The sequence below is a fragment of the Simochromis diagramma genome, unplaced genomic scaffold, assembly GCF_900408965.1.
Source record: "Simochromis diagramma unplaced genomic scaffold, fSimDia1.1 OVJJ01000663.1, whole genome shotgun sequence".
Classification (NCBI taxonomy): domain Eukaryota; kingdom Metazoa; phylum Chordata; class Actinopteri; order Cichliformes; family Cichlidae; genus Simochromis; species Simochromis diagramma.
This window is the reverse complement of record NW_024387049.1, coordinates 1480038-1494735: the sequence shown is the minus strand read 5'-3', so window position 1 is coordinate 1494735 and position 14698 is coordinate 1480038. Positions and strand designations below refer to the sequence as shown.

The window sequence follows — 14698 nt, the reverse complement described above, 5'->3', positions numbered from 1 at the left end:
ATGACAGAGGTCAGTAATTTGCACCAGAGGTACACTTCAACTGTGAGAGACAGAATGTGAAAAAAAAATCCATGAATTCACATGGTAGGATTTGTAAAGAATTTATTCGTAAATTAGGGTGGAAAATAAGTATTTGGTCACCTCAAACAAGGAAAATCTCTGGCTCTCACAGACCTGTAACGTCTTCTGTAAGAAGCTTTTCTGTCCCCCACTCGTTACCTGTATGAATGGCACCTGTTTGAACTCATCATCTGTATAAAAGACACCTGTCCACAGCCTCAAACAGTCAGACTCCAAACTCCGCCATGGCCAAGACCAAAGAGCTTTCGAAGGACACCAGGAAAAGTATTGTAGACCTGCACCAGACTGGGAAGAGTGAATCTACAATAGGCAAGCAGCTTGATGTGAAAAAATCAACTGTGGGAGCAATCATCAGAAAATGGAAGACATACAAGACCACTGATAATCTCCCTCGATCTGGGGCTCCACGCAAGATCTCATCCCGTAGGGTCAAAATGATCATGAGAACGGTGAGCAAAGATCCCAGAACCACACGGGGGGACCTGGTGAATGACCTGCAGAGAGCTGGGACCAAAGTAACAAAGGTCACCATCAGTAACACACTACAACGGCAGGGAATCAAATCCCGCAGTGCCAGACGTGTTCCGCTGCTGAAGCCAGTGCATGTCCAGGCCCGTCTGAAGTTTGCCAGAGAGCACATGGATGATACAGCAGAGGATTGGGAGAATGTCATGTGGTCAGATGAAACCAAAGTAGAACTTTTTGGTATAAACTCAACTCGTCGTGTTTGGAGGAAGAAGAATACTGAGTTGCATCCCAAGAACACCATACCTACTGTGAAGCATGGGGGTGGAAACATCATGCTATGGGGCTGTTTTTCTGCCAAGGGGACAGGACGACTGATCCGTGTTAAGGACAGAATGAATGGGGCCATGTATTGTGAGATTTTGAGCCAAAACCTCCTTCCATCAGTGAGAACTTTGAAGATGAAACGAGGCTGGGTCTTCCAACATGACAATGATCCAAAACACACCGCCCGGGCAACAAAGGAGTGGCTCCGTAAGAAGCATTTGAAAGTCCTGGAGTGGCCTAACCAGTCTCCAGACCTCAACCCCATAGAAAATCTGTGGCGGGAGTTGAAAGTCCGTGTTGCTCGGCGACAGCCCCAAAACATCACTGCTCTCGAGAAGATCTGCATGGAGGAATGGGCCAAAATACCAGCTACTGTGTGTGCAAACCTGGTAAAGACCTATAGTAAACGTTTGACCTCTGTTATTGCCAACAAAGGTTATGTTACAAAGTATTGAGTTGTATTTTTGTTATTGACCAAATACTTATTTTCCACCCTGATTTACGAATAAATTCTTTACAAATCCTACCATGTGGATTCATGGATTTTTTTTTCACATTCTGTCTCTCACAGTTGAAGTGTACCTCTGGTGCAAATTACTGACCTCTGTCATCATTTTAGGTGGGGGAACTTGCACAATCGGTGGCTGACTAAATACTTTTTTGCCCCACTGTAGGTCTAGCTTGTGCATTCTGCTCACGCAACGCTCTCTCATGTTGGTGGGTGTGCCTTTAGATTTTCCAATTTACGTTGTCATTAAAGTACACAGATCTTCTGAAGGTGAAGTGCTGTTTAACTTTGTGCCATGCTGTTTAATTAGCTTTAACTTTTAACTGACAGTCTAGACTTATGACTGCCATCTTATTTATGAATAAACCTTGTCACGTGCTTATCGTTTACCCCCCATGAAGCTGGCACATCCACGCCATTTCCCCCCCCACTTGAAAAATAGCAATCCTTAAAGTAGATGAACATTTCGATTCGCAGTATCCATTCTCATTTCATTTAGCAAATGTGCTTAGCTGTTGCCACGCAACAATGCTTTCCTGAGCTAAACCCACCCATCCCCTCCCCAGTCGCCTCTCTGCTCTCTCCTTTCCATCTAAAGTCACAATGTCACACTTTCTTGCGAGCGGGGCCTAATTTAGCGCTCCTTTTTTTGGTCACAGTTTCTATTCGATCCACGTAGGTGTGGGGGTAATGAGATTGAATCTTGATGTGCTCACCACATCCCGCTGGCTTGTCTCTCGTCGGGCGCGGAGGACAGTGTGGAGCCTTCCCTGATATTACCTCTCCCTGCATGAGAGGACGCCGGTCGCTCTGCTGCTCTGCCATCCCGCTAGGCGCTGATCCAATAAACCTCAAAACAGGGCTGCGATCGATACTGCGTGTCCCATTGCCACACAAACTCCACCCTCACTTATACACACCTATTAGTTACAGAATAATTGATAGGCCTACTGTTTATTATTCCTTTGATTTGGTGCTTTCATTAAATAGCCAAGGCGTTGCATGTGCACAGACTAGTAAACTCTCCTCTTCCACAGCTGCTGGGAACTGAATGGGGGCTTTAAGTGTGAGTACTTGAGCATGTGTTCTGGATAGCTTTAAGATTAAGGAGATCCAGGTTCATAACTGCTCATACTGCAGGAATAGAAAGATGAGACACAGCACAATGGCAGGAAAGTGTGTCTGTGTGAGAGAGGGGGGTATTGTGCCTATTTCTTTTGTCTGCTTCTTTTCAAATTCATTATATCCTAGAGGCATGCAGAAGATAATCTGCTTGTTTTTTGTCTTCACTGACTGGCTCAAAAAAACAAACTTAATTTTTAACTGGTGTTTACTCTTGTCTTTCTTCCCCACTGTTTCCTTACCATTTCCACCCGTTTCCTTCCTCTTTGCTTCCATTTTTCCCTGTCTTTCTTTTTTCCCATTTCTGTCCGTCCTCACTCAGCTCCACACTGACATGGACAGGAATGATGGACGCACAAAGTATGTCCTGCGAGGCGAAGGGGCAGGCTCGGTCTTCGTGATAGACGAGAAAACGGGTAACATCCATGTCACCAAGCCGCTGGACCGTGAGGAGAAGGACGAGTATCGTCTCATCGCCACGGCCACCGACAGGCAGACCGACCGTGCTCTGGAGCCCTCGTCACAGTTCATAATTCGGGTGCAGGACATCAACGATAACCCGCCTGTCTTTGATGAAGGCCCCTACAGTGCCACCGTACCTGAGATGGCAAATATAGGTACTGGGCGGGTGGAGGGTTAGTTTAGAGTTGGTTTGGGGGTAAGGATTAAACAGTGTGCTGTGCTTCACAGTGAATGATATGAGATAAATAAATGAACAGGTGCCTTTGACCAAACAGTTTTAGTGACTCATTGAGGGTAACTACCCAAGGGGGTTACTTACCTTTAATGGCTTTTTTTTCTATTTCACAAAGCCAATAGGAACAGTAAGATGATGCCAGTTGGCAGTCAGTTCGAAACACCTTAATCAAAGCAGTGTGTGTCATATTGTGTGAAGTGGGTTTTGCAATAATAATGCAGTTATAAGGGAGATGTGTAGTTGAGAAAACCCATTTTGTGGTCTTTTAAGTTATAAAATGTAACATTACCAGATATTATTGTTTTTATATTAAGTATGCAAGGAGACGCAAAGCATCCAGAGAGGCTTTCTCTGGCAGACTACAGCTCCTGGTGGTGGTAATGATAGCTAAAAGTCAGACTAACTAATCCTTTGTGCCCTCATTAGCAGCAAATGCTGTTCTGTGACCAAGGATAGCTTCCAATAAACCACACCAATTCAGACCCAATATGTGGTACTTTAATGTTAATGCAATCCTCTTTTGGCTTTTTTATATTATCTTTCATTTATGGTGTCCGTATGACCAGGTAGCAAGTTTAGGGGAAAAGCTAGCAGCTAGCTTTAACAAATTAGAATTGCGTTGCAGATCTGCCATTGAGTAAAAAACCTATAATAGACAACTATAGAGACAACTGTGCAACAAGCAAACAAAAGAATATTTTTAGGTCGTCTCAAGTAACGGTGTGCTACTGCTGACATGGCCCATGAAATAGAGTTGGTAGGGTAGGCTGCCACAGCTTCTGTGTAGCTGCTGGTAGACTTTTATCAAGATAATGCTTTTAAGACACAAATAGTTGTGTTATCCTGATGAATTAACGCCGTCTGTTAATGTTACACACAGTAGCAATGATAACAACATTAACATCACTATCTTATTATTAGCTATAGCACCTCAAAGATAACAACAGACATTTAATGTGGCTATCAGATAACTGCTAAAAGTACTGTAGCAAATGAGTACATAATCTTTAATATTTTTCTTTTTGCTATACATTTTTTTGACAACTCTGCTGTCGGCTCATTTACCACTGTTTTGTTTCATTTTTGAAGCAGTCTATAATTTATGCCACTAACATCTTTCTATAGTTCCTCTGCTATTGTTTACACAGACTTTTTAAAGTCACAATACTGTCACTCAAGCTAAAAATTACCCCAGAAAGCACGTTCTATTAACTTTGATCTTTCAACAAGGATCCTGTAGTAAAGACACGGTGTATCTGATATCCCGTGTCTGTCTTGTTCCTGCAGTAGCATAATAGTGTTGGTCCTTTGCAACTGACCAATCATATTGTTGCATTGTCATAGCTTTGCAGTGTGGGGGAAAGAAATACCTTTATGCAAACTCTTCTGGAACAAACTGTAAGCATTTCAAGCGCTTTTCTTTCTATTATTAATTTATACAATATAATAACTATTTTTATCAAGTTAAAGGTCTGCTGTTACAGTAGCCAAATTTAGGTAACTCATGTTTGTTTGCTAGTGATCCTTTTTAAAAGCATTAGCTAACTTCTTGGGTAATGCTAGGTGAATGCTCAGACAACTTCATTATTAAAAACACTAACACGGGGATATCAGATCGGGCGTGCCGGCGCACAAACAAGGAGGAGAATCTAGAACTATGGAAAAGTTGCTCTGGTCCAAAAGCATGTAACAAAATATATGAACCAATTAATAATAATAATAATAATGGATTGGATTTATATAGCGCTATAAGGCACTCAAAGTGCTTTACAATGCCACTATTCATTCACTCTCACATTCACACACTGCTGGAGGCAAGCTACGGTTGTAGCCACAGCTGCCCTGGGGCAGACTGACAGAAGCGAGGCTGCCATATTGCGCCATCGGCCTCTCTGACCAACACCAGTAGGCGGTCGTTGTGTCCTTGGGCAAGTGTCTTGCCCAAGGACACAACGACCAGGACAGAGAGCCCGGGAATCAAACCGGCGATCTTCCGGTTACAGATGCGCTTCCCAGCCCCTTGAGCCACAGTCGCCCCGATTAATTAACATTAATTAACTAGTAAAACTAATACAAAACTTTGTAACTCACAATACTTTTCATGATAATGTTGTTGTCACCAGCTGTGCTCGGTCTAAAAGTACTGTTGCCACATGTAGCTACTAGGGGTGCAATGATACACAAAATTCACGGTTCGGTTCGATAGTTTTTCGATACAAAAAAAATGTTCATGCCTTTTTAATTTGTCATTTATTAAAATTATAAATATATATTTTAACTCAAAAGTACAGTTTTTAAATTTAATGTTGCTGAAATAACAAAGTAATAAAAAAATAAATCTATCTGATCGAGAAATCACTCATCTTTGGAAAAGAGAGTTTATTACAGAGAAATGGCTCTTTCCAAAATAAAAGCTATACTATTCGCTTCTTCTGGGCTATATTCTCAGCAGCATATTAAACATATCAGGTCCCCATAAGGAGAATCATGTGCTAACGGCTGTCTAAATGACTCGGGTAAAGTTTGTAGCATGCGTGCTTGTTGTTTTTGTCTGCTTCCACTTGTCTTTGCACTAGGATAATGTCGGAGTAAATGTGCAGTCATATTCTTTGTGTTCCCACTAGTGCTGTCAGCGTTAATCTGAAATGACGTTAACGCCACAACACGGCAAATCTCCGTTAACGAGCTACCGCGGATCGCCCCATGCGTGGGGCTGGACGGCCAACACGTTAACGAGCTAACTGCGCTAACACACTAGTTCCCACCAATGTAATTGAGCATTGCGTGGCACATCCGACATACCGTTTTACTTTAGTCCATGACTCGCTTACCTTCAGGGTCATACGTCACATGAAAACCAAAATAGTTCCAAACGCCACATCTGAATTAGGGTGGGCGAGGTTCAATTTGCCATGTTGCAAGGAGAGCTTAACTTCTGTCTCGCTAGCTTGCCCCCCTGCGCTCAGTGAATCTGCGTTCGACTATTCCGCCTAGGCTGCACTGTCGAGCGCAGATCCACTGAGCGCTCAACACAGACAACATCGTCAGAAGGAAGGTTGATAAAATAAATTAAAAATTTTGTATTGTTCGATACATATGCGTACCAAACCGAAAGCACTGTATCGAACGGTTCAATATCGATACGAGTATCGTTGCACCCCTAGCAGCTACTTGTTGTTGCTCTTATTCACCAGCTCCTCATAGTTTTTGTGTTCACAGACAAGGAAAGCTGCTCAAAACTGCCCTCTAATTTCATTACCTCAACTCTCTGATGTCTTTGGTTTGCTCAGTAGCCGCCTGCAATCCGCTGACTATCTACAAGACAGCACGGACCCTATGCAGTTGTTAGTTTAACAGGCAAACCTCGTTGCAAAGCTCAACATGAGGTAACATATATTGATTTGCACAGGTTTAAATTGTATCTGGAAACTTCATCGCGTCACACATATTCCTTTTTCTCATCTTTTATGTCCTTTCTCCAGACTGATGGAGTAATAATAGCAAATATGAAATCATAAATAATATCAAGAGCAGGAATAAGATAAAAATTGATAGATCGGGCTATTGAACTTACATTCTGTATACAAACAGAGGCTGAAGCATTTTATTGGTTTACTGTTTAATCAGAATATTGTAGCAGCCAGTGACTGCTGTCAGGCTCTTAAATGATGGATGTCCCACTTGACCAAAGCTAGACAGTATGTTTTATTAGTTGTATCTCCCGGGGCTGAATCTTCGGAAGGAATTTTAGTCAACAGCCTAGAATTTGTGGTGTGTATGGCCCTGCAAAGATATGCCAATTATGCAATGGAAAAGTGAGATTTTATCAGTTATTGTCTTTAAATTGAACACTAAAGACAGAAATTTAAAACCTCTGTTAGATCCAATGTATTATAAACACCAATTATGAAAATCACTTCCTTGTGAGCATGAGCTAATATTTGAAATATAATAAGCATATTAATGTACCCAGAGGAGTGTTTTTGAGGATTTTGACAGCTGCAGTCATACAGTCTTTATACAGTTCAGCGGCCACAACATTAGTGCCTGCAGGGATGCTGTTCACTTTGAATCACCGTTTTGTGCACAGACCTTTTAGCCTTCATCACGATGAAGTCTCAAATGGGTATTGTTTGTGAGAAAACCTGCTGTGGTTAAATGCACACGTTCAGTGTGTGGACAGTTTTTAGTAAAGTAAGCGGGCTCAGGATTTATTTACAACTGAGGACACAGTCTGAATCCTGCATTTAATGCCTTTACATTAAATGCAGCTTAGTAAAGCTTCTAAAAAGAATCTGGAAAGCTGTTGTTTTTTTTAATACGCACTGCATATCACCTGACTGTGTCCACAAGAAGAAAGCAGCAATCTGCATGCTGATGTCACTGGTCCACATTTGCATAATGTTTTATCAGAGTGTGTTTTTTTGTCTCTCGCAAAAATGGACCTGCTCTTCTTGCCAGCCCACAATTATTGGACTACTTCTTAATAAATGTGCATAAAAACATTTATTTCCGTGATCAGATTCAGATTCAAAACAGAAAAGGTCCTTAAAAATGCCCTTGAGTCACTGAGTCCCACACGATGAGATTTCTGCCAAACCTGTTTCACGTCGGGGGGATTTTTGATCATGAGCACTGAACATTTATGCCGTCTTTGGGTGCTGCCGGTTAATTCTGCTTGAACCAGATTTGAATCAAAAGCCCAAATAATATATAACTACACTGAGCATAGAGAGATATTGAAGCTATGTTTGTGAATGCACCAGTGCTGCATAAATAGATACATTAACACTCATGTCAAGTGCTAGAAATTACATTTCACGTGCTGGGTTTCAAGGTAAATTATCACAGTCGTAAAGATTGCTAAGAATAAAGCACCAAGCACATTTTCATTAAGAGCACCCCGGCTTGTCTTCAAGGTTAAGTTATGCACAGGGTGAAGTTTCTTCTGTGAAATTAAAGGGACACACATTCAGGCTGGTTTGCATACAGTAAAATTCAGAGAGACTGCCCTTTCCCAAAGAAGCGACTCCATTAGTTGTTTGCGCAAGCTCTTGTAATGACCTACCCTTGTATTTTAAAGTTAAGCAACCTCTAGAAACTGTTTGAATAAATGCACATCAAATCTGTCCTGGTGTCATCACCTCTAGATTTAGGGGAACTCTGGACCCTGGTACCATCATGAAAGTCAAACCATGGTGGGTTTATTTCTAACCCTAACCAATAAATTTTCACGGTTAACTCAAACCAAGTAGTGTTTGTGCCTAAAATCAGCAACACATAGATATCACCAGAAATATGAAGAGATATTGAGATATCCAATTCTGTCCCGATCAAATTAGCCTACAAGACAGCCATGCACAGAAATCTAAACAGGCTGCATTTTGATGCAGATGACAGCCACTGTGACTGGTTATTGATTTGTACATTGCCTTTCTGAAACAAAAAGTGTTAAGTTGTCATTGTATCCAACTATCCATCTCCCATTTCCCCATTTTCATTGCTGTGCTAAGCCACGTATAGACAGCCGATTCCAACAGCTTCTCTCTTTTTTTTTTTGGATTGCAGTAATTTCAGTAAAAGTAGCTGTTGTTCAATATTAGCTCCAGCTCCAACACGACTCAGTTTCAGTCACAATTTGTTGAAAGAAATCAAAGCGATTCAACACTGCAGCACAGACGTCTTACTGCCAGCATTTTGGAGGGAGGGGCAATTGCAGAGTAAAGAAAGTTAGATAAATTGGAATTGGCGAATGAAAATAATAATCAACAACAGACCAAGCTGTGCATCTCAAGGCAAAGTGAAAGTCATCAGAAAACAAGTCCAGTCTTGTGGTCAAAGCTTGGGTCCTGCATCATCTTTAAACGTCAGAGGACTGGAGGTTTGGTATGAAGGTTTGAATAGTCAGATGATTTAAATATTAGTCCTGACAGTTTCTTTATTTGCACTCGAACTGATATTCTATTCAGAACTGGCAGCGAATTAAGCCTCAAGCAAATGACAAATTATCACACTTAAAAGACTGAAAAATAATTAAGTAAAAACAACCTGTTCTGTTTCTAATGAATGTTCAACTCAGTGATGCATATGACATGTTAATGGGGTGTCTATCATTGCTTTATACCTCTTCAAAGTCAAAAAGCACTGTTAAAACAGCAGCACAAACATGTACTCGTGTTATAAATCTGCTCTCCTGATTGACCGCTGGGAGGAGAATATTCTCTGTGCTGTTCCAGCGGAGCTTTGTGTTCATGTAGCCGGATACAAGGATCCGGGGACTCACTGGTGCCCTTCTCAGATTCTAACACCTAGATCTAGTTTCTCGAGGGCCAGGCGATGAAGGGCGTTTGTCCTGCTAAAATCCCATTAAAGCATATAGGACATATAGGCTTTACCTTTCTTTAACAGAGTTTTCAATAATGCATGACGTGGAACTAGAATATATAAAACACGAAGTCGTGGTTTTAAAGTACTTGATTTGATTTTTGTGAAACTTTTCTGTTAAGTGCTCACGTTCGCTCCCAGTTTTTTCTATCAGGAGTGAACAGGTCAACTGATGCTGTTCAATTTTATTACTCTTTTTGGCATGAAATTGCATCTCTGTTTCTGCCTGCTCACACCAGACAGAGAACATTTCATGGCTGCATCCAGTAGATATGCACACACACACACACACACACACACACACACAGAGTCACACAAACCTCTTCAAAATCTAAAAAGTCAGATGCAAATACGAACTCATTTTAAATGGGAAGCTTGCGGAATCTGTAATAAGTTAGATTAATAGCTGATTTTTAATGACACTGTCACCAGAGCTGCTTGCAGGATGTATGAGGCCTTTCCCTTTTGTTGATTAAATACCTGTGGCCATCACACAGCGGCAGGACTGAGACACTACATATGTTTCGTCTTTGCTGATTTAAAAGATGTGCAGCATATAATTATGCAAAGGTCAAACCGTGTGGGCTATTAGAAAGATCATACAGCTGTTATTATTATTATGGGAGCTCCCAGCTTATGCAATCATGTAAATGACTTAAACAGACTTGTTTTTGTTTTAGCATATGCAGCTGGATCTTGATTGTGTGCATATAAATGTGGACCAAATATGCCGTATGTAACTGAATACAGAGCATTTAATCGCTTGAGCAAATGTACAAATAGAAACACATTTTAGGGAAAAACATAAAAAAAGGAGGGATAATCAGCCTATTAGGGAGGCCGTCTATTCATACTCGAGTCGCGTATTCTGCGCTGCTGCTTTGGGACTCAGTTTTCTAGCAGCCTGAACTTTCCTCTCAGCTCATTTGGAAACTGACATCCACTTTAAAACGGGATGATGAGCTGATGTGACTGTCCATAACTGAAACCATGTCTCGACTCCAACTGTGAATAATCTATTCCGCCTCTTAATTATGTATGCATACTGCTCCAGCCTCTTTCCCCACACTGCACTGTGAATCAAAATGGCAAGAATTACTTGGTCACACCCACTCGGGCTCGTACCCTGTGATTGCACTCGCACGAGGTTTTTGGGAAAATTGAGCCCCAGTTCGTGAAGCAAAGTGTTGTGAAATGCTTCTGCTGTGGCATAAAGGATGGATGGATTTCTCCCAAAAATGAATACATGCAGCCATTCGTGGAAAGGCAATAAAAAGTAGGTTTCCGGGGCAAACACCTTTAAATCCATTAGAAATCAATCGCGAATACCTCGGCCGGCGGGGACCAGCTGCGCAATCTAAAAGCACAATTTTGAAATTCCTGTTTTTTTGTTTTTTTTTTCATCCATGTGAGGGACACTGTTTATCTCAGGAAAAAAAACAGCACACTTCATCTGAATTCATGAGGATAGAGAGGAGGGTTTTTTTTAAAGCCCCGAAACCGACATTTAAATGAAACTGGAAATCCAGAAAATGAAAATACGTTCTAACCTGATCTGCCTCATTCCAAAAAATTATTTCATTTTCACTTGAAACATGGTGATAGAGTTCATGTCACAGCCACGGCGACCCGATAACATTTCTGTGACCGCCGAAAAAGATGTAAGGTGATTGGGATGCGTGGAATAGGAATGAAATACGAGGAGAGGGCAGAGATTAGGAGGGGCGGTCGGGGATTTTTGCGCTCATATTGCAGTGAGATCTCAGAGTGACAATAAGTGTCTAAGATTGTAATTCAAAGCATGACTGCAGAGGGCTTGTAGGAAATAGTTTGTATGTACAAAAAGTACTCTAATCTCCATTTAAACTCTGCTCAGACCCTTGAAAATGAATTCTACTTTAAGAGGCACTCTGCCCTCTTAAAGTGAGCAGAATTACTTTCAGGAAAACTTTAGAATTTGCCAGAAAAGTGGGTATTATTTGAAATAATTCACCCCTAAACTGGTTTGTTTAGAAAAGTTCTGCAAATTTGGCCTGATGTCCTCACCATCTGCCTCTTAGAGGGTTTTCCAAAACATCAAGGTCCCTCTTGCGCTGAATTGTTTAATTCAGATTAGAATAATGACCCTGCCAGCATCCTGCCGGGGCAAAGCCCAGGGATGTGGGGATGAGGCAGACGAGGACTATTTAGTAATCCTATCAGCCACCTTATGAGCGTCTGCTCCGCACAGCAGCTCCGTCTTCAGATTGAGTTGTTCAGTCAATCACAGATTCAATATTTACTTGACGATTCAATATTTACCGAGGCGCTTTGCAGCACGCGTGACTGAGGAATGCAGCGGCGAGGATCCTATCAAACACTCGTTACATCACGCATTTAAGGGTGAGGTTGGGAGGGAGGAGAGGATGGAGGATGTCTCATCTATTGCAACGAGACGCTGATGCAAGGTGTGCTGGAACCGAGCCTGATCCGCTGCTCGAAACGTGTTCCCGTTTTGTGTCATATTCACTCGACTGGTTACACACATCTTGTCAGATGTGTATCAGCATTGCAAGAGAATGACTCACATTTAAAGTTTAACCTTCAGTATAAATATTTTAAAAAACAATATTCTTAGACATATATAGCTGGGGGAATGAGTCTTGTTGCCCCAGAGGACAGATGTCTTACACTACTGTAGGTCTGCTCCTTTTAGCTGGATGCACAGCACTGTGAATATTGGATCCTTGTGGAGTGTGGCTGTATACATGGAGCACGGTTGGAAGGGTGCATGCCAATAGCTTCGCCTCCGCCTGTTGCATCAACCTCAGAACTATACTGTTTGATCCCTGAGTTTGATTAGTTTTTTTTTTTTTAATTTTACTGCTGTCAAAAGAAACATTTTGGTCTACTTAGCTCCTTATGTGCTTCTGCATTTATCTGCAATATCTATATGAAAAAAGAAAGCCAAAAACATAAAGACATTCAGACGCAGATACTTTGTAGTCTGGGAGCGAAGCTGCAATAGTAGAGTGCTTTGAACTGAAACATAAAGTGCACATAGCGCTGTAATAATTTACGTTCAAGCTCGCAGGAAGATGGGAGAAGTGGAGAGAGAAATCAAAACTGAGAATGGATTAAATTAATGGCCAAACATCTGAAAACATGGGTCCAGAAAAATATTCCTCTCCTGTTCTGCTCTTTTACTGTGTCTCAGTCCCTCAAATAAAATACACACACTACAGGCTTTTTACTAAAACTAAAAGCAGATGTAGGTAAACAATAGATTTGTATATATATTTACCATGTAGTTGCACTGCACCCGCCAGCAGGCGTCAATCACAACCCACAGAGTTTGAAATGCCACAGCAGGGTGAGCTGTACTCTGAGATGGATAAATAAATAAATACAGTTGGGTTTTCATTTAATTCATTTTTTTTTTCTTATTTCCAAGATCAGACTTCCGCGCAGTTTGTTTAATGTTTTGCCGCTCTGAGCAGCCACTTCATTTCCTTTGGGCATTGCATTGTAAGACAGTAGAGCACATAAATAACACACTCAAAAATCAAGCATTTGCTAGAATGCGCGCCAACTCTCGGGTATAACTCCAGTTTCTTTAATCTCGGTTGTTATTTTTGCCGGCTTCACAGTCATTTCTGTTTACTGTAAAATTATACTTGTCAAGATAACTGTCCAGATGAGATGGAGAAAGAGGAAAAAGTGGTCCAGCTGATTAGACAAACACATCAGACCTGTCAAATGTATTTAGCGGAAGCATCTCTTGTAAACATCGCCAGCAGCTTCGACCAAACGTTAATCCATTCGACTGACTCAGTGAAGGTTTGTGAGTGACATTATTGATTGTTTGCTTGCAAATAAAATCTAATGACATCTGTTTGTCAGAGAAAACTACTCATTCAGCATAAAATGTGTTCCTGTAAATGATGTTTTTGGTATTTTTGTGCACTGGTCAAAAAATCAAAGGAACACTTTGGAAACACATCAGATTTCAATGAGAAAAGACAATCGTGCTGGATACTGATGACTGGAAATGAAATCAACATAAAGAGGGCTGAATTCAAAGAAACACAGAAAATCAAAGTGAAAATAATGATGTGGCAAGCTAGAGAGTACAAAAACGATATGTTAGAAGCAGTCAGGATGTCCGGCCCTCAGGCCACCCTCATGAAGTCTGTTCCTGATTGTTTGATCAGAGACATTCACACCAGTGTCCTGCTGGAGGTCATTTTGTAGCTCAGGCAGTGCTCATCCTGTTCCTCCCTGCACAAAGGAGCAGATACCGGTCCTGTAATCTCCATGTTTTTGAGACTGTGCGGGAGACATAGCAAACCTGTTGGCTATGGCACGTATTCATGTGCTATCCTGGAGAAGTCGGACTACCTGTGCAACCTCTGTAGGGGCCAGGTATCACCTCATGCTACCAGTAGTGACACTGACTCTAGCCAAATGCAAAACTAGTGAAAAACAGTCCAAAAATATCAGGAGGGAAAATATCAGTGTCCTCTACCTGTACAAACATTCCTGTTTTGGGGCTTGTCTCATTGTTGCCCCTCTAGTGCACTTGTTGTTAATGTCATTAACACGAAAGCAGCTGAAACTTGTTAACAATCCCCCTCTGATACTTAACTGACCAGATCAATATCCCACAAGTTTAAATGACTTGATGCTGATAAAAGCTGTTCCCTTTGTTTGTTTCATTTTCTGAGCAGTTTATGTTACTATTGTGGTTGTAATGTGTGGCTTCACTTCAAACCCCTTTAAAATTTAAAAATGCATTGAGACGAACCAGTTGTCTTTTAGTTTTTTGCTAAAAATGATACAATAAGACATATTTGTGATAAGTAAAAGCATCTTTGTGTGAACCCCTTGTGTAGAAATTGTAGTCGCCACTAAATGTTTCTGGTAACTATCGATCAGTACTTAGAGGAGATTTCGTCTCCTCTAACAACAGCTTCAGCGTTTGATGTTGGCGGGTTTCCTGCTTCCTTCAGCTCATTCCAAAACATTTCTATAGGATTAAGGTCAGGACTTTGACTTGGTTGTTCCAAACCATTGCTTTATTCTTCTTTCACTAATCTTTGGCTGTGGGTCATTGTCTTACTGCATGACTCACT

The 14698-nt window shown here is 41.3% G+C and overlaps 1 protein-coding gene across 3 annotated transcripts in view; it reads left to right on the top strand.

Annotated features, from left to right (window-relative positions):
• The window catches only part of LOC120741786, a 160702-nt gene that overhangs the window by 72627 nt on the left and 73377 nt on the right, over window positions 1-14698 (top strand). For all 3 annotated transcript variants that reach the window (XM_040044822.1, XM_040044824.1, XM_040044823.1), the window contains exon 3: window positions 2826-3120. In XM_040044822.1, coding sequence (XP_039900756.1) covers window positions 2826-3120 — 295 coding nt within the window. The remainder of the gene's footprint in view (window positions 1-2825; window positions 3121-14698) is intronic.